This window comes from Sarcophilus harrisii, chromosome 2, assembly GCF_902635505.1.
Source record: "Sarcophilus harrisii chromosome 2, mSarHar1.11, whole genome shotgun sequence".
Taxonomy (NCBI): Eukaryota; Metazoa; Chordata; class Mammalia; order Dasyuromorphia; family Dasyuridae; genus Sarcophilus; species Sarcophilus harrisii.
The window spans coordinates 135,845,056-135,865,601 of NC_045427.1; the positions used below are offsets into that span (position 1 = coordinate 135,845,056).

Sequence of the window (20,546 nt, forward strand, 5' to 3'; positions counted from 1 at the left end):
AAGAGACTTCATTCAGAATACCTGCTGGACATTGGACATCCGGGCCATGTTTCTGGAGCTGCTGGGGGCCTGCCGTCATGGTACCAACTGAATCAACAAGAAACTGCAGAGACAGAGAAACAAGGATTGGCCTGAACCCAGATTCCTCCCTTGTCGTCTCCTGCCCACTTTCCATCCTGACATCGTTTGAAATGTTAAGTTCAATCAAGTTAAATAGCTATATCTATATTAGTTGAATGGATGTTTAAAGGGCTGTTTTTTTTTATTTTTGTTAATAAAAGCCTTCATAATCTCCTTGATTGGCAATAGAGTATCTTAGTTTTGCCAGTTTGAAACGAGGTCTAAATATGAGCAGACCAAATCAATCAATCAGATAAGGGTCACGATAAAACGTAATTGAAAAAGCCAAACTCTTCTAATGTGACTTAACTGAGACTGAAACTCTTGTCTATAATCAGTTTTGTTCCTGTGCTAAACCACAGTTTCTGCTCCTTTTAATAGATTTTTTAAAATTATTTTTAATCCTAGGAAATAAATTCCTGCACTTCTCCATCCCAAAGGCTTTATAGGCTTGTTCATATTCATCTCTAAATTAGAGTTTTCCCATTTTCCTCTATTAGAAATTTGCACAGGAAAAATGTTTGTGGCAACCCTTTTTTTAGTGGCAAGAAAATGGAAACTGAGTGGGTGCCCATCAGTTGGAGAATGGCTGAATAAATTGTGGTATATGATTATGGAATATTATTGTTCTGTAAGAAACAATCAGCAGGATGATTTCAGAGAGGCCTGGAGAGACTTACAGGAACTGGCTAAGTGAAATGAGCAGAACCAGGATTTCACTGTACACAGCAACAGCGATATTATATGATGATCATGGTTCTTTTCAACAATGAAGTGATTCAGGCCAATTTGAAGAGACTTGTGATAGAGCCAACTGCATCCAGACAGAGAACTATGGGGACTGAACGTGAACCACAACATAGTATTTTCACCTTTGTTGTTGTTAGCTTGTTTTATTTTTCTTTATTTTTTTTCCTATTTGATCTGATTTTTCTTGAGCAGCAAGATAAATGTGGAAATAGGTATAGAAGAATTGCACATTTAACCTATATTGGATTACTTGTCTAGGTAGGAAGGGAGGGAGAAAAATATGGAACACAAGGTTTTGCAAGGGTAAATGTTGAAAACTATCTTTACATATATTTTGAAAATAAAGCTATTAATTAAAAAAAAAGAAATTTTCACAAAAATAAGAGTGATATATCCAGTATCCCCTCCCCTCCCAATCAGTCCCTTACATACCTACCCATCCTCTCTTTCCATTAAAAGCCAGAAACGCGGGGGAAGTTAGATGGTGCAGAAGACAGAGCACCAACTCTGGAGTCAGGAGGATCTTAGTTCAATCTGATGTCAGGCATGTAGCATTTAACTAGCTGTGTGATTGTGTGATTCTGGATAAATCACTTAATCCCAGTAGCAAACACACACACACACACACACACACACACACACACACACACACACACACACACAAAACCAGGAAGGAAGCCTGTAAGCACTGAATCATCCTTCCTTTGTTTGCCCTCCCAAAAATTTTTTTTCAAGTACTTCATAAACCTTAAAAAGCTAAATACATGAAAGCTTGCTACATATTGTATTATGTGCTGGGTAAGGAGCCTGGAAGACCTGATTTCAAATTTGATCTCAGATATTAAAAGTAATGTGACTATGGGCAAGTCATTTAATCTCTATTTGCTTCGACTGTAAAATGGGGATGATAATTGCACTGACTTCCCAGAGTTGTTGTGAAGAGAAAATTAAATAATACTGTAAAGCACTTTGCAAATTTCAAAGTGCCATATAATAATTATTCATAGTTAATTTTGTCAGTCAACAAACATTAAGCATTTATTGTGTGCCACAGATAGGGAGGAAAAGGAGCAAAAATACAATCCCGGTCCTAAAGGAGCTTACATTGTAAAGGGGGAAGAGCAAGCATAGGGCCTGACACAAAGGAGGCATCTCATAAATGTTTGCTGGCTGATGTGGAAGAAATTGTATACAAGGTGTATACAAGGTAAAAACGGAAAGTCATCTGTTAGGGAAGGCACTAAAGGATGGGAACTAGGAAAGAAACGGCTCTAGCAAAAGGAAGGAAGGCAGGATTCAGCAAACTATAGCAGTTCTAAATTACATATACGTATGTGTATGTACAGTGTGTATGTAGAAAAGAAAATGAAATCATTTCTTAAGTGTAGGAAATTTCTTCTATCAAAACAGATGGTGATAACAGAGAAATGGAAGTGACTTTCTAGGATCACAGAGCTCATGTCCAAAGTGGAATTTGAATTTTGGATTTCTTGATTCCTGGTATCCATGACACCAGAGGTATATATTTTGCTTTGTATATTTATTATTTGTATATGTTTATTATCTCCTCCATTAGAGGAGAACTTCTTTAGGACAGGGACTATCTTTTAACTTTTTCTTTTTTTTAATCCCAGTAGTTAGAACACAGTGTCTGGCACATACTTAATTAATGTTTATGATTTATTGACTGATGAAACACAAAACCTGTAGCCCACAACACTCTTAATTGAGGCCCAAATCAGATTAAAATATAATTGAGAAATATTGAACAAAGTAAAGAAAAATAAAATAAAACATAACATTTTATTTTAAAAATAAGTCAACAAGCCCTCACCAGGAGTTGGGGGAAAAAATGTATTTTCCTTATGGATGTAGAATGTTGTATTTAGTCATAGTTGCTAGATGATCCTGCTGAACGTTTTTTTTTTTCTTTTTAAAATAAGGAATAGCTAACTGGGGAGGGGTAGAAGGAAAGAATGTAATTGGAAATGAAGGTGATATTAATAAAAAGTTAACATCCCCCCAAGTTAATATTAGTAATAAAAAAATGAAGAATAGGTTTGCAAGATAAATTGATATATCTAGAACACAGCTCGAATAATAATGGAGACCCAACCAAACACAGAGAAACCATAAATCAAGAAAATAATCAGAGAAAACTCAACTGATAGGCAATCCATTTATATAGCCATCCAGATGATTGCAGAACTCTTTTCTTGTACAGACACCTCTCCCTTCTCCCAGAAAACATCCAAGACATCAATTTGTCACATTTTTTAAAACTTTAGAGACAAAACTAGGACTTTTAAACTGCCAAAAAGAGGCAGACTCAGAGTGGTTTGGTTAATAAGTTTCTATACTCTTGGCTTAGGTGAGACTACACAAGACAATTACTCTGTGCTCCTAGACCCTGACGCTGCTGATCCCTGGAAATACTTCTTTTCTGTGCTTGAATCCTCTTATTTGGTTCAAATAAGGGCCCCACCCCAAGCAAAGGACCCTAATGGGAAACCCATTTTACTTTGCAAGAGCTTTAATCCCTGTCTACAAAAGCAGGCCCTCATTTCAGATAATTATTAGAAAATTCTCTCATGAATACCATTATTAGAACACTCAAGTAATCCTTTGATGAATACTGGGTTACTCTGCACAGGGTTAACTGACAGAGATGTAACTAAGGGAGGGTGATGGAAGCTTGGCCAAAGGGCACTGACTTTTAAAAGGTGCAAAAAGCACTGCTACTCCTTAAGTAAGTAGAAATAACAGACGAGTTGAATGAGTTGAATGAAGAATAAGATGTGCTTCCAGCCTGAGGACCCACTGCCCCTCAGCTCTGTCAGCAGACCCTGGGGCTGCTATCCCTCATAGCTGCAGGCTCAGTTCTTTTCTGGGGTCTGACTGTTGCCAAATCTGCCAGCATGTCTCTCTGCATTTTGGAGGCTGAGGGAGGTAATCAAGCTCGGAGGAACCTTCTCCAGCCACTCTACCTGCCACTCTGCCTCCTCCTAGCAGGTAATATCAAGGTATTACAAGGATATAGACCAGGCTTCCCATCAGGCTGTCTGACCTGGGGGTCTCAGAATCAAATGGGAAACAAGGAACACAAAAATTTACCGTGTGAATAATTGCCACTTTTATGGGCAGTAAATAGAGCACCAGCCCTGAAGTCAGGAGGACCCGAGTTCAAATCTGGCCTCAGACACTTAACATTCCCTGGCTGTGTGACCCTGGACAAGTCACTTAACCCCAACTACCTCAAAAAAAAAAATTTGCCACTTATGTCCAGCAAGCCTTATCTTCTCCCTTCCTGAGCAATGATTTCCCCATAGGTTTCAAGGTCTCTCCTCTACTTCTCCTATTTCTCCACCTAAATTTGTCTTCAAAGGGTAACTTTAATAAATTGGCAAAAGTGAGAAAAAGCAAAAAGTTAGTGTTGAAGAGACTGTAAGAGGGGCATACATATATACTATTAAGGGAACTGTGAATTGGACTAATCATTCTGTAATGAAATTTGGAATTACATGAAAAAAGTCACTGAATTATTCATAAACTTTGACCCAAAGATATTCCAAATACAAAATAAAATTTCTTTTAGGGAATCTGAGATTCAAGCAATTGTAATGTAGGACTCTTTCATTTCTGTCTTTGTAGCATCAGTGCAAAGCACAATTAATATCATTATCTCATATTAATATATTAAGTGTTTATATTCAGACTGCTTTGATGTATTGATTGGTTTTACAAATTTTTTTCCTTTTTTTTCTTAAAAAACTTTTTTTGGGGTGACAGCTAAGTGGTGCAGTGGATAGAGCACCAGGCTTGAAGTCAAGAGGACCCGAGTTCAAATCTGGCCTCAGACACTTAACATTCCCTAGTTGTGTGACCCTGGGCAAGTCACTTAACCCCAATTGCCTCAGCCCTCCCCCCCCCAAAAAATTTTGATTATATGGGATTACTCTCTGAGAAGGAGAGGAGAGGGAGGAATACAGAGGGAAATTTAGGTGTAAAAATAGAAGATCAATAAAATTTTATTTTAAAAATTTAAGGTCATTTGACAAGAGCTCCCTCATTTCCATTTTCCAAATCTTCTCTGTGTCATCATTGCTCATCTTCTCCTTCTTCACTTTGGTCATGTAAACTTTCTCATTAAGATTAATTCCTATTATCTGTACCCTTAATCACACTCCCTATCTACTCCTCCAGAACTTTGTTCCATCAGACATCCCTTTTTTTCTCATGCTCATGCAGCTTTAATTTCTCTCTTCAGTTTCTTCCTACTTACATGCTTAAGTTTTTCTTAAAAGCCCTCTTGAGCTACCTTCTCAACGTATTTCTCTCTTCCCTTTCACTGTTAACATTTTTAAAAATTGTCTACACTCAATGACTTAATTTCTCCTTTAATGATTCTCTCCTCAACTCATTCTAAACTCCTTTTGGCTTCCAGTCCACTAAAACTACTCTGTTACAGGTCATGAATGCCTTCCTTCATTTATATCTGTATACTTTCTATTGGCAAATGCGATGATCTATTCTTAGTTCTCAGCTTCTTCAACATCTGTGAGACTTTTAACATCACTGGCCACAATTTTTATTCATCTTTTTCCTCAACTTCAGAAATACAATATTCTCTTAGTTTTCCTCCTACCTTTAAATCACTTTCCCTTGAATCATTTGTGTGAAGATGCTCTCAAGAATCTGGCCTGAGCTCTCTTCTCTTCCCACTTAATACTCCCTCTTCCTTGGCAATCACTCCCCAAACCTCCACTGCACTTATTTGTAGTGATTTATATAAATCCTTATTTGTAGTCTTGACCTCTCTTCTGAACTCTGGTCCTGCTTACTTCACTCAGTTCAAATATGTCTTCACAATCTTCTCTATATTCTTTAGACTAGCTTTTTAGAGCAAAGTGATATTTCATCACATTTATGGACCACAATTCATTTAGCCACCATTCCCCACCAATAGGAATCTACTTTGTTTAACCATTTAAAATCATTTAATTATTCACATCACATTTCTTTTTTTTTATCTTATATTGTATTTGCATTTATTTATAAATTTATTTCCCAATTACATTTACACATTTTTTGTTAATAGTTTATTTTCAAAATGCATGCAAAAGTAGTTTTCAACATTCACCCTTGTAAAACCTTGTCACACCACATTTCAAAGGATAAGACTGTAAAATAAATATGACCAATTTATTTTGAAAGAGGTACATTTCCACATGTCCAGAATTGGTTAGTCATTTTGTCCCTTCCATATGATTTTACCATTTAGAACATCTTTAAAAAAAAAAATGCTTTTAGGGACTCATGACAAAAAATTCTATCCACATCCAAACACAGAACTGATGGGAGTCTAAATACAGATCAAAACATTTTTTTCCACTTTATTTTTTTGTTTTTTTTTTTCCTTTTTTGGTTTATGTCCTCTTTCACACAACATGACTAATATGGAAATACGATTTGCAAGCTCACACATATATAAGCTATATGAAATTGCTTAACACTTCAGGAAGAGGGAGGAGAGAATTTAGAACTATAAATTAAAAAAAAATAAATTTTAAAAACTATCTTCACATATAATTGGGAAAAATAAAATATTTTTAAAAGTGTTTTTTTTTTTCGTTCTTGTTCCTCTTTCAAAATTGTCTTTAGAGCAAGCTTACAAGTCACATTAGACAACTGACCTTATTACTTTATAATAAATCATGAGTTTCTCCCATGGTCAGACATGTTTGCTTTTTATCTCCTTCCATTTTTGCTAACTCAGAGCTCTATCTATTACTAAAACCAAAAACTTTACAGGTACCAGCCAAGAATGAGGTTTTCAAGAACCAAATCAGAGAGAGCTAAAAGTCTTAATAATAGTAAGATCAACAGAGGTAATCCAGGAATGGGGCTGACATAAGTCCTTTCACGAGTGGTGACATGGGTAACTTTCATCCTTGGTTTTCTTCATATTAACATAAATATGGAAGTGAATGAATGATAACTTACTCTTAAGCATCTTATTGGACTCCCTTTGTTTCCAGACTTTTGTTAATGTGATTAGTGATTTAGATGGTTAGCTACCAGAGCAGGAAGAGATAACAAATCCACCTGATTCTTAAGGCTCATTTAAAACCAAAGACGCAAAACACTTTTTAAAAAGAAGGCAGGTATGAAGAAGAAAAGAAAGAGGAGGAAGGTCACATATACACCAAAATGTTTATAGCAACACTTTTTTTCCTAGTGAATAACCTTAGGATATATACTTAGTAATGGAATCTCTGGGTCATATTTTAGTCACTCCCTCCCAAAAAAATCTTTTAATCCTTTAAAATCATTTAATTATTCACACCACATTTCTTTAATTTTGCATTGTATTTTATAAATTTAAATTAATTTTCCAATTACATTCACAAAGTTTTTATTAATAGTTTTTTTATTTTCAAAATGTATGCAAAAGTAGTTTTCAACATTCATCCTTGTAAAATCTTGTCATACCACATTTCAAAGGATAAGATTGTAAAGGTAAATATGACCAATTTAGAGGAGGAAAAAGAAGGAGGAGAAAGGAAGAGGAGGAGGAGAAAGGAAGAGGAGGAGGAGAATGGAGGAGAAAGAAGAAGGAGGAGGAGAAAGGAAAAGGAGAAGGAGGAGGAGAAAGGAGGAAGGAAGAGGAGGAGGAGGAGAAAGGAAGAGGAAATAAGAGAAAGAAGAGAAAGAGGAGGAGGATATAAGAGGAGGAGTTAAGAGGAAGAGGAGAAAGAGAAGGAGGAGGAGGAGAAAGGAGGAGAAAAAAGGAGAAAAGAGGAGGAGGCGAACAAAGGAAGAGGAGGAGGAGAAAGGAGGAAAGAAGAGGAGGAGGAGAAAGAAAAAGGAAGAGAAAAAAGGAGGAGGGAAGGTGGTGGAGAAGGAGAAACAAGGAAAAGTGAGGAGGAGGAGGAGAAAGGGGGAGGAGGAGGAAATAAGACAAAGAAAAAAAGGAGAAGGAGGAGAAAGGAAGAGGAGAATGGAGGAGGAAGGAAGAGGAAGAGGAGAAAGGAGGAGGAGAAAGGAAGAAGAGGAGAAAGGGGGAAGAGGAGGAGGAGGAAGGAAGAGGAAGAAGGAAGAAGAGGAAGAAAAAGGAGGAGGAGGAAGGAAGAGGAGGAGGAGAAGGGAAGGAGGAGAAAGGAGGAGGAGGAAGAAGGAAGAGGAGGAGAAAGGAAGAGGAGGAAGAAGAAGGAGGAAGGAAGAGGAGAAAGAGAAAGGAAGAGGAGGAGGAGATAAAAGGAAGAAGAGAAAGAGAAGGAGGAAGAGGAGAAAGGAGAATCAAAATCAACAACAAACAACATCCAGGTCTGGAGCTCTCTTATTCACTACGCCATCCCTGGCTTATCTAAAGCCTACTCTTCCTTTCACCTAGCTCAAGACATTTCTTCTAAGGATTATGTCCTAGCTACTCCAGCCAATACCTTCCCTTCTTAAAGCTACTATTGGATGTATAATTCATGTAATTATTTAATTCAAACTAGCACTTAGAAACTTAAGATCATAGATTCTATAGTTGGAAGGGACCTCTATAGAGGTCTTAGATGAAATCAGATGCCCTTCTCCCCCTCATTTTACAGATGAGAAAATCGAGATCCCAAAGAGGTGATTTGGTCTAAGGTCACACAGTATCAGTAGGGGACACTTGAAGCCAGAGCCAGCTCTCTCTCCACTCTACCATGCTTCACCTTCAGTTAATCTCCGTTTCAATCTTTGTTTCTGTTCCACAGCCCAGAAGACCTTAAAGGGACAGATTTTGAGATCAAAGTTCACCAGGAGCAAATGCAAGTAGACTATATCTATATGAGTCATTGCTTAGGATTGTGTGACATATTTTCACAGGTATCGATTCTCATAAATATAGACAATAATGGTTCGCATTTATGACACATTTTAAACAGACATGCTGGAACCAGTTCATATCATTTCTATACTGGCTTGGGAAGAGTGCCTTAATTAAATTTTCAGTGTGAATATCTATACCTCAGAAGCAAATATTACAAATCAAGACTTTATATATTGTTTTGTTGATTGTCTAGACTTAAGAAAATGGAGAAAATGGCTCTCATTTCTAAATTGATGAAGAAAATGTCTCTAATTTTAAAGTTGTGCCTGGGTGCATCCCTGCCTCAAGAATTTAGAAACATTTTGCAAAAGTCTTTATATGTATTACCTTATTTGATAATCTCAACAATCCCATAAGGGAGGTGTTGTTATTATCATCTCCATTTAATGAATAAGATAGCTAAGGTTTTAGAGAGAATTTAAATGACTTGACTAGGATCACACAGCTGTTACCTGAGAAAGGATTCAAATTCAGGTCTTCCTGACTCTTAAAATCTTCAGGTCGGCCTCCCATTCATGACTCTCCCCAAACTTCACTGTTATTTTTAAAATGACATCCAGTGTTACTGAGGTAAACAAGAGTTCTTAAAGGTTGTGTCAACAATGAATAAATTCTGGTAGGTCCTACCTAATAGGGGGCTTTGAGTAGAAGCCCATCAAAATACTGTCATATAAAGACCAACCTGTGTTCCATGAGGCTCTCCTTGCCAGCTTAGCCAAGATGATGTTTTTTATCCAGAAAATGTCATACTGGTAAGTTACTAAAATGTGTTTTGTGTTTTACAAATATTATCTTATTTGATTCTTACAACAATCTTGGGAGGTAGTTAATATTATCATTCCCAATTTACAGCTGAGGAATCTGAGTGCCTTGCCCAAGATCACACAGGTAGCAAATTATAAGGCTGGATTGGAACTCAGGGCTTTCTGTTCTGGTCCTGTGCTCTATTGTGCCATCTATCTGTCCTCTCCTCCCAACTCAGACAGGCCCCTAATTCGGGCCATCACCTCCTTTCACTATGGTAATACCTTTCTACTTGGTATCCTCCAATTCACCTTCCTAAAAGCCCCCAAGGTAATTTTCCTAAAGTACAGGATTGATTGTGTAAACTAGCCCCCATTCCTCCAAAGAAATTCTAATGTCTTTATTTTTATAAAAAATGAACTCCTCCATTTGTCATTTAAAACTGCACAATCCAGCATCCTTCTAGTCTTGTTATTCATTATGATTTATACACTATAGTCTCCTGAAACTGACCTTACAGCTAGTCCATCTCCATCTCCAATGCCCATCTTTCAAAGAAGCTCAATCTATTTTGATACCTCTGATTGTTAGAAAATGTTTCCTTATGTTAGGTTCTGACCTACTATTTCCTAAAAGGTTCCTCATAGTCCTAATTGTACCTTCTAGAACCAAGCAGCCTAGTTCTAATCTAATGAGATGAAATCAATTCCTACAGTTCCAGAATACAGGGCATTCATTTTCTGAATCTATTTTTTTCAAACATTTATTAAATAGCTACTAGGGACCCATTAATAGTGACAAAAAAAAAAAAAAAAAGATTAAAAGCTTCTCAAAAAATCCTATATTCTACTGGGTTTAGGAAAGTAAAGGACATCTACTATGTGGACTGATAGTGTGATATAAGATAAGTAATGATGAGGGTCAACAGTGACATCCAGAGAATTCTAGGAAAATTAGAAATGGGAAAGAAAACTTTTAGCTGGATGAATCAGGGCAAGTTTTACAAATTAGGTGACACTGAGCTAGGACTGTGAAGGGAGATAGGAATTCTGAAAGACAAAGATAAAGATGAAAAGAGGGTGATACGGTTAAGAGGCATGGATGGTCATGAATGTATATACTGAATGTCATATGATGAGTTATGGGCCAAGTGCAGGTATGCCCTACTTTAAGAAAATTCAAAATATAAACATTCTAATAAACAAGAAAGATGATTTAAAGAATAATTATTGTAAGTACAAAGAGATTCACTACAAGGTTCTTTAAAGAGTATGCTTAAAATACAATTAAGGATAAGACTTTTATGGGAACATAGTTCTTGAATAAATGAAGGTATAAGCTATATTTATAAATATTAATAATCTGTTTTATGCCCTTAGGTTATAATCATACTAACAGTCTGGGGAAAGGAGGCAAGAAATTTGGAGTATATGTTGAAGGAAGGAAGGAAGATTAAGGTGACTGCTAGATTCCAAATTAGGACATGTGGGATTTTGTACTCATTTTGTTTCAAATGATATCAATTCCTTGATGTCATAGGAAGTAGAAACAGTCAAAACAAATAAACTGAATCTGTATAATTAGAATGACCAAGCTTGGCAACCAAGTAAAGAAAATGTTGACTTTTTTCCTTTCTTTGGAGAGATGGAGGCTGTGGAATATAATATCATCAGATTTGATTGATGTGTGGATTAGTTTTATTTAACTTCTTCCCCTTCCCCATCCCTTTTCTTTTTTGTTAAAAGGAATGGCTTGCAGATCTGAGAAGGAAAGGAAGACTACTTTCAGAAATGGTGGGGTGATACTTAAAGAAAAGATAATCAAAATGTTTATTAAGTAAAAAAAAATTATTGCAGCAGCAAACACAGATCCTTGTGTATATTGTCTCTGCAACTTTTCTTGTACACCCATATATCTTTGGGGAAAGGGGCAGAGAACAAGAGAGCAGCTAGGTAGTGTAGTGCATAGAGGACCAGAACTGTAGTCAGAAAGATCTGAGTTTAAATTCAGCTTCAGCCACTTACTGGCTGTGTAACCCTGGGAAAGCCACTTAATTCAAGTTTGCCTCAGTTCCTCATCTGTAAAATGAGCAGGAGAAGGGAATGGGAAACTGCTCCAATATCTTTTCCAAGAAGTCTGATAGGACTGAACAACCACAATGCATCTGAGTTTTGGGGGGGAGGTAGAATGGGATGGTAGTGTTTCTTGTGGGTTTTTTAATAAAAATATTTTTAGTGACAAAGAAGGAAATTGGGCTACATTAAGTTAAGAAATTTGTATCTAGAATAGACAATTGTAGTCTTGCAGTATATTCTGTCCTGGTCAAACTACATCTAGGGCCCTGTGGCTCATTTTGAGCAACCTATTTTGGGGAAGGCAAACTAGAGAAATGAATGAAGAAACTATGCAGGCTCAGGCCCTGTGGCAGACCTAAAGGTCGAGGAGGGGAGTGATGATTGATGTTTTCAAAGGTTTGAAAGAGGGATTAGATCTAGGCTGCTTGGTTGTAGAGGTTAGAATTAGGACTATGAGTATCTTTTTAGGAAATAGATAAGAAAACATTTTCTAACAATCAGAGGTATCAAAATAGTAGGAGCTTCTTTGGAAGACAGGGCATTTCCTGTAATTCAAAGTATTCAGGGACTGGATTACCACCGGTTAGACATTTTGTACAAGAGGCTCACGAGGGAATTGGGTAGATCAATGGATAGATTAATATTAAGAGTGCAGTCAGAAGAACGTGAGTTCATATCCTATCTCAAAAACTTAGCAGTTGTATGACCCTGGCTAAATCACTTAATCTTTGCTTCAATTTCCTCAACTATAAAATGAAAATTATATGGCACTTACCTTCCAGAGTTATGAGGTTCAAATGAGATACTATTATATAGTGTTTATAGTATTTAATAGGTGCTTAATAAATGCTTATTTTTTTCCCATAAAGGATGTTATTTTTTTGTCATCAAACTAAAACATAACTAAATTCACTTTTAATTAACTGCTAATTTTTACATTAAAAATAGAAACTTTAAAAGTGAGCTGTATTGAGGTCAAACATTTTCTGATCGATTTATCTCAAAATAGAAATTCTTGGCAATACCAGGTACACCCTCTATGAACACTAGTGGAAGAAGTCAGGAATGAGGGTGATGAAAGTTTCTTAAATGTTAATTAAATTAGGAATAACCACTGGTCAAGGTGAAAGTCATGGCCATAGAGATGAGTAGTCATTTGGCCTCTCTTTCAGGTGCCTCTGTAAAGTCCCATCTGTAAAATAGACTAAAAAAATATTCTTCCCATTATGTTAACAAAACTCAACTGGAAAGGCAAAAGTCCCAGAGCAGAAATTGAACCCTGAGTCAAAATTCTTAACACTTAATTGAAACATCTTTGAAGGGTCTAAAAACACTCATAGAGTTATAGAAGAAAGTCAGAGAGGAACAAAGCCCTAACTCCAGAATCCTTCTGCAGGATTCTCTCTCAGTTCCAGCTACTGATTCTTGATTAAGGAGAATGTGCTACAGTTTAGTATAATACAGTTTTATTTGTTCCCAGTTCCTCAGTGTAATGGGAGGTCCCCCATAGAAGAAAGTTTTTTTTTTTTTTTGTTTTGTTTTGTTTGTTTGTTTGTTTTTGCATTTCCTCCTGGTCTTCCACGGGTGCTAAGAGATGATGCTAGATAAATTGCTTGATTGTTCTTCAAAATTCCAAGTTTTTCAACCATTAACCTCCCCTACTTGAAGTCCTTCACAGAAATTTCAGGGAGCTGTCTTAGACTTTAAAAAAAAAAAAAAAAAAGTCTTAGAAACAGCCCTTTAATTGCCAGCCCTTCCATAAACCCAAAGGTCATTCTGGGGGAAGAAGGTTAAGTGAGACAAATAAACCAACAGTAATATATACTACACAGTCCTACCCACAAGGGAGCCCAAGGGGAGGTTTTCCAGGACACTTTTTACTCAAAGTACTTGATAAAGTAAACAAATTGGGATCTGGGACAGGAGGAGCCAATCTCACTACAGCCCACTTCATCTAGGACCTTAGACTCCTAGACTGTTACTGTAACTATGCACTTGGATCCTGATCCAAGGCTAGCCCATTGTTGGAATCCAGCCACCTGTCCTGCCACAAAGCACAAAGTACCTTACTCCCAATTCTATCCCAGCTCAGAGAGCAATAAATTGCGATTGGAAAGGGTGTGACAAACTACTGCCCTATGTCTAACTCGAAATCTCTGCAACTGCTGGGTCACTACTAGGACTATGAACATTTGCCACTTCTACCTTATCCTAGAAAATCTGACAATACACAAGAGACATATCTCTGATAAAACTTGCCAAGGTTTTCCATCAAAAGTTGGAAAAAGAAAGACTGAAGCCTTGAAGAGTTCATAGATCAGGCATAATAATACCCTCTATTAGGAGTATGTCATAGCAATATAAATGATATGAAAGCAGAACATTTGAAAATGAAGATGAAATTGAAAAAAGAGAAATAATGGTGATCACTATTGCCCTGTATGTATTATATTTCTCCAATAACAGGTAAGCTTTTTGTTTTTGTATCCTCGGTGCCTAGCACTTAAATCTGTCTTAATGTATGCTTGTTAAATGACTTCAAGGCTGGCCCTAAGAACCTTCAGCCCTCCTAACATTGTGAAGAGGAGAAGGGGGCAGTAGCTGAGAACAGATTATTCTCAGTTTATAAGGGAGAGAGGAGTAGGGTGAAGGGGCAGTGGGGAATCACTTTGCCCTAGCTTCAGTAACTTCTTTACCATAATATCCCCCACCTCCACCTCCCAATAGATTGATAAAACAGATTAATATACCAGAACAGTGCTCTTGATGTAGGCAAGTTGCTTATGGAGCCTGAAGTAGATAGCTGATAACAGAGTAAAGGAGATAGAAGTTCAAATTCCTGTTTTGACACAAACTAATTTATTCTGGAGAAGGCACTGCATCTTGAACTCTGCTCCCTAGATCCACTATGGGCACTTAAGAGGTAAGCTTTCAATTTCTCTTGCCCAGAACCAAAGCTCCACCCCACTCAGGTATTCTCCAAAGCCTCCCACAAGATACTTAAGACATTGACTTTGAAGACCTGAAACCATCCTGAGTTTTAATAGGAGAGCGTTCTCTGTTACCTTACCCAGAACAATGGCAACTATGCTGCCCATATATAGTGGGTAGCACTATATACAGTGCTCCTTTTCAGCTCCTTTTTTTTTTAATTTTATCTTCCCCCAAATCAGTAAGCATTTATTAAGTACCTACTATGTGTCCCAGCAAGTGCTAGGTGTTGGGCATACCGAGAAAAGCAAAAAACAGTCCCAGCTTTCAAGGAGCTCACATTCTCATGGGGAAGATAACATACAAACAATTACGTACAAACAAGATGTATGCAGGGTAAATGGAAGCTGAGGGCAGCTAAGTGTTATAGCATATAGAGTGTTAGACTTGAAGTCAGATTTATTTTACTGAGTTCAAATCTATCCTCAGACATTTAGTAGCTGAGCAAGTCACTTGTTTGCCTGAAACCCGCTCCAATATCTCTGCCAAGAAAACTCCAAAATAGAGACAGAGAGATGTTGGAAATGACTGAATGATAATAAATGGAAGATAATTTCGCAGAGAAGGTTAGTAGCATTAAGGGACTAGGAAAGACTTTTAAAATTTATTTTTGTATTAAATAATATTTTGTTTCTCTAATTCCACATATAAACTTTTTAAAAATTATTTTTGTTTTGTTTCTAAGTTTTGAATTCCAAATTCTCTCTCTCCCTCCCCTCCACCCTTTCTGAAACAGTAAGTAATCCGATACAGCTTATGCAATTGCAACTAATAAAACATTTCTATATTATTTTGTGCAAGAAAACTTGAATAAAAGATTGAGACAGAGAGAGGTAGAGAGAGACAGAGACACACTCAGAGAGACAGAGAGAGACAAAGAGAGAGATGGAGAAAATGCAACTTTAGTTCTTTCTCTGGAAATGGATAACATTTTCCATCATGAGTCCTTAGGGATTGCTTAGATCTATATTGCTGAAAACATTTTTCTCTTATCAATAGTGATTTTGAACATTTTTTTCATGACCATAGATAGCTTTGATTTCTTTATCTAAAAACTGCCTGTTTGACCATTGATCAAGACTTGTTCTCTATGTAGTTGAGATGAGACCTTTATCAGAAATACTCGCTGTAATCTCCCTAACCTCAATTTTCTATTGGAAAGATTTCTCACAGAAGATGCAATCTAAGTTCTTGAAGACAGAAAATAACTCATTTGCTTCTATTAGGAAAGAAGCAATCCCTTATTAAGTATCTACTGTGTTTCAAACACTGTGCTAATAAGCCTTCTACAGATATCTCATTTGCCCTGTGAGAGATGTGTATTTTTTCCACTTAGCAAAGTTCTTACTACATATAGAATGCTGTCTCCATCATAGGTATCTATCTGTCTACGTCTATATCCACAAATAACTGATAATTTATGAAATTTTGAAATGGAGCAGGTATGCCCGCTTCTTTGGATACAGACTAGGAAACGCCATAATGGCAGCCAGAAGTAAAGTAGCAATCACGTTTTAATAAGGAACAGATATAGGGGTGAACAGGCATAGATAGTACAGAAATAAACAGGGAGAAGGGATACAAAGACTGACAGGATGGGGGGAGGGAATGGGCTGCGGAGAGGGAGGGGGAGAAGCAGAGAGCATCACTCATGTAACTGTGGATTAGAGTTGGGAGTGTTGGGCAGTAAGGACCCAGCAAAAATGAAGGTGTGTTGGGCAGGGTGGGATGGGTCAGAAATCTGACAGACTAATCTTTCTCCGTGCTACCTTGGGGTAATTTCATTTTTCATATCCAAACTATCTCAAAGTTATTAGTAAAATTTTAAGTTACTCCATTCACATTTTCTCTAAATTATCACTTGGTCTTCTGCTGGTTTTACTGCAGACAAATCTGGAACTTGTCTGAGATTTACACATCATAGGACCAGAACCCCTGAGAGTGCTTCTAGATGGCTTCTGCTGATTCAGCATATATTACCAGGATGTGAATTTTGGTTAATATGTAATACAATTTGTAAATCATGCTCTTTTGATCTTTGGAACAGTTTTTACATGACTTTTAATTAACTGCTAATTTTTACATTAACATTAAAGTTTCCCTGTGCAACTTCCTGCCAATTTGTTGCCACTGTAGATTGTCTACCTTACTTATATTGACTGGAAGGGGAGAATGGAGGAGTGGTCAGAGAACCAGCCAGAACAAGATACATTTTCCTTTCCCTCCCTCCCTCCCTCCCTCCTTCCCTTCCTTCCTTCCTTCCTTCTCCCCATCTACATATCTATCTCTATCTGTCTATAGTTCTCTCTCTATTCACCTATCTCTAGCTATATCTCTGCTTCCATACCTGTAGCCTCAGGTATTTTGCTAGAACTCTGAGTTGCTAGTGATCTTCTGTATGGATCTAGGGCTGAAAGGAACCATAGAATTCAACCTTCTTCATTTTACAGAAGTTGGGAACTGAGAACGAAAGAGATTATGTGACTTACACAAATTCACATAAGGCAGTATTTGAACTCAAGTCTTCTGAATCCAGTCAGTATTCTTTCTGCTAGATCCCAGCTTCTTCTTTTTTTTTTTTTTTTTAATTTAATAGCCTTTTATTTACAGGTTATATACATGGGTAACTTTACAGCATTAACAATTGCCAAACCTCTTGTTCCAATTTTTCACCTCTTACCCCCCCACCCCCTCCCCTAGATGGCAGGATGACCAGTAGATGTTAAATATATTAAAATATAACTTAGATACACAATAAGTATACATGACCAAAACGTTATTTTGCTGTACAAAAAGAATCAGACTCTGAAATATTGTACAATTAGCTTGTGAAGGAAATCAAAAATGCAGGTGTGCATAAATATAGGGATTGGGAATTCAATGTAATGGTTTTTAGTTCATCTCCCAGAGTTCTTTTTCTGGGTATAGCTGGTTCAGTTCATTACTGCTCCATTAGAAATGATTTGGTTGATCTCGGTGCTGAGGATGGCCTGATCCATCAGAACTGGTCATCATCTAGTATTGTTGTTGAAGTATATAATGATCTCCTGGTCCTGCTCATTTCACTCAGCATCAGTTCATGTCAGTCTCTCCAGGCCTTTCTGAAATTATCCTGTTGGTCATTTCTTACAGAACAGTAATATTCCATAATATTCATATACCACAATTAATTCAGCCATTCTCCAACTGATGGACATCCATTCAGTTTCCAGTTTCTAGCCACTACAAAAAGGGCTGCCACAAACATTCGTGCACATACAGGTCCCTTTCCCTTCTTTATAATCTCTTTGGGATATAATCCCAGTAGTAACACTGCTGGTAGATCCCAGCTTCTTAAACTGTGATTTGTGATCCCATGGAAGGTCTCATAACTGAATGTGGGGGTCATGGAATTATGATTTATTATCAGTAAATGTTTGATTTGTAAATCTATTTTATATACTATATACCCAGAATCACATACACATTTTTTGGATGAAAAGGGGTTGCTAGTGGAAAAAGTTCAAGAAGCACTGCACTATAGTACATTTTTTTGTTTTGTTTTGTTTTAAATGACAATCATACAAGTACTATCCATTTCACAGATTTCAGCAAAGAAAATCCATTATGGGATTATATAAATATAAGACATTTTCATGGCTACAATGACCACCTTCCCTTTATTCTTGTTATCTTATTTCCATCTAGTTAGGAGCCCTAACTCATATCAAGTGTATAATAGATACTTAGGTCTAGATTCTAGTTTCTTCTACAGTGTTATAACTAAGTGGGCACTTGATTTAATCTCTCTAAACTTCCACTGCTCTCTATAAAATGAAGCAGATGAGCTAGAGTTCCCACTTCTATGCAATATTTCTCCTTCAGCATTCTTGAACCAATCCATCCAAGAGTACCCTCTTCCTTCTTTGAATTGTTCCAGTACTTCCTTTCTAAATGGATCAGGTGTTGATCAATATTCTTACTTTTCATTCAACTCCGATTGTAATGGTTTGATCAAACAGACCATAAACTCCTTAGAGTGCTTAATACAGAGCTAATTCCAAAATATGAGTGACTGATTCCTCCACCAGCTTCTATCACTTCCAATGCAAGAACCAAGGATTCCCAGCTTCCCTTTCTAGAAAACCTACCCAGACTCCTCCATTCAGTTATAACTGCTACCTCTTCCTAAGTGAAGCTTCCTAAGCTTCAGCACAATCATCCTATCAGATGGACAGAGCAGAAGAAGGTCTGCCCATTTGCTTTGACCATCATGCAATCTACCGTCTATGGTATGTCACTGCTAGTTATACAAGAAACAAAACAATCATTTCAAGAAAGAGTAAGGAGAAAGAACCTCTAGGACATCAAATAATCATCTCCCAAGTTTACAAACCATAAACCCCAGAAACCAAGCCCTTAAACCTAGACCTCCTACTCAGGAACCCTATATACTGACTGGTGGTTACCTTATTATTTCACTACTTATAAGCCTAGGCTAATGACACACTCATTTTGCTTCATTTCATGGTTAATTCTTCTCTAACCACTCTGCCCTCTTCTCCTTCCCTCCTCTTGACATTCTAGTTTCAAAATTTTAACCAAGATAACTCTGTTCCTGTGGCTTCACTCACCATCCCTGTAACTTTGCAAACCAAAATATACTTTCCTCTGGATCACTTCCCATGTGTGATGCCTCCCCCTATTAAATGGTAAGCTCCTTGAGGGAAATTACTATTCTTATGGCACTTAACACAGTACTGTCACAGAGTAGATACTAAATAAAAGCTTTTTTATTTATTCCTACTATAGGTTCAGAACTTATCTTGTAAAAAATAAAGCAAAACTTACTTTACATTTATACTTTCAATTTATCCTATATATTTTTCTCTTTTCCCAATGTTAAAATTATTCAATGGTTTTAAAATATGTGCAAGTATTATTATCAGCATTTAAATTTTTTTCCATTTTCCAAACATCTTTTTTCCCCCTTCTTTCTCCTATTTCCTTCCATCCACTAAAAGGAAAGAAGGGAAAAAAGGAGGGAAAAAGGAAGAAAGGAAGGAAGGAGGGGAAGGAGGGAGGGAGGGATGAAAAGAAAGAAGGAAGGAAAGAAGGGGGAGGGAGGGAAGGATGAAGGAAAGATGAAAGGCAAACCAAGTCAATAAGCATTCATTAAGTTTTATTATGTACAAGGTTCTGTGCCAACTATCAAAAATGCAAATGGAAGCAGAAAAAAAACTTAATCCTTGCCTTAGAAGTTTATAGTCCAATAAGGAAAAACTGCACATTGAAGGAAAGGAAAGCTTTTCTGAAAAAGGAAAGCTGGAAGAAGGTGCCCCATGGGGGAATTATACAAAAAATCCAGAAAGTCAGGAATAGAGGCTGGAAAGAATCAGAGACATTTTTCGATTTGGGCATTGTCCTTAACATAGAGATTCTGGGAGAAACTAGCCAGTCAGAAGAGTCCACAGGATCAGAGTGTGAAAAATCTGGGATAGAGCAAATTTCCAGGGTGAGGAGGCTTCTGGGGCAAGGTATAAGATGTATAAGAGTGGAGCCTATAACAAGACAGAGTAAAAAATAGAGGGTGTGAGAGAAAGGAAAGGAAGAGCTAGAGAAGAGAGAGCAATATGTTACATAAGTATAATCAAGCAAAATATATTATCACATTGGTCATATCAAAAAATTTGTTTCTTAAAATATTTTTAGCAAGTTTTTAAACTTATTTTTGTTTTTCTTATTCTACATCTGGCAATCTGGAAGGATTCCTCTGAAATCATGATTGATCAGGAAAAAAAATGACAGATGTTGGAGGGGTTTCAAGAAAATGGGCATATTGGTAAAAATGAATAAGCCCAATTATTCTAGAAAGTATTTTTGAATTAAGTGCAAAAAGATGCTCAACAGTGTATAATGTTGAATTTGCAGTCATTGCTGGATCTATATTCCCAATAAGATAAAAGAAAAAAAGGAAGAAACCCTAACTTACAAAAATATTTATAACACCTCTTTTCTATGAC

The 20,546-nt window shown here is 36.9% G+C and overlaps 1 protein-coding gene and 1 long non-coding RNA gene across 3 annotated transcripts in view; one reads left to right on the plus strand and one right to left on the minus strand.

Moving 5' to 3' along the window:
• The window catches only part of LOC105749071 (tumor necrosis factor receptor superfamily member 10A), a 30,219-nt gene that overhangs the window by 6,750 nt on the left and 2,923 nt on the right, over positions 1–20,546 (minus strand). The window contains exon 2 of one of the 2 annotated variants that reach the window (XM_031950898.1): positions 22–103. In XM_031950898.1, coding sequence (XP_031806758.1) covers positions 22–103 — 82 coding nt within the window. Of the gene's footprint in view, positions 1–21; positions 242–20,546 lie in introns of those variants that run through there. The other variant, XM_012540051.3, reaches the window with a different exon arrangement.
• On the plus strand, positions 107–8,812 carry LOC116421424. Its single transcript, XR_004231777.1, has 3 exons — positions 107–193; positions 2,281–2,388; positions 8,619–8,812. It is a non-coding gene; the product is annotated as an uncharacterized LOC116421424 (long non-coding RNA).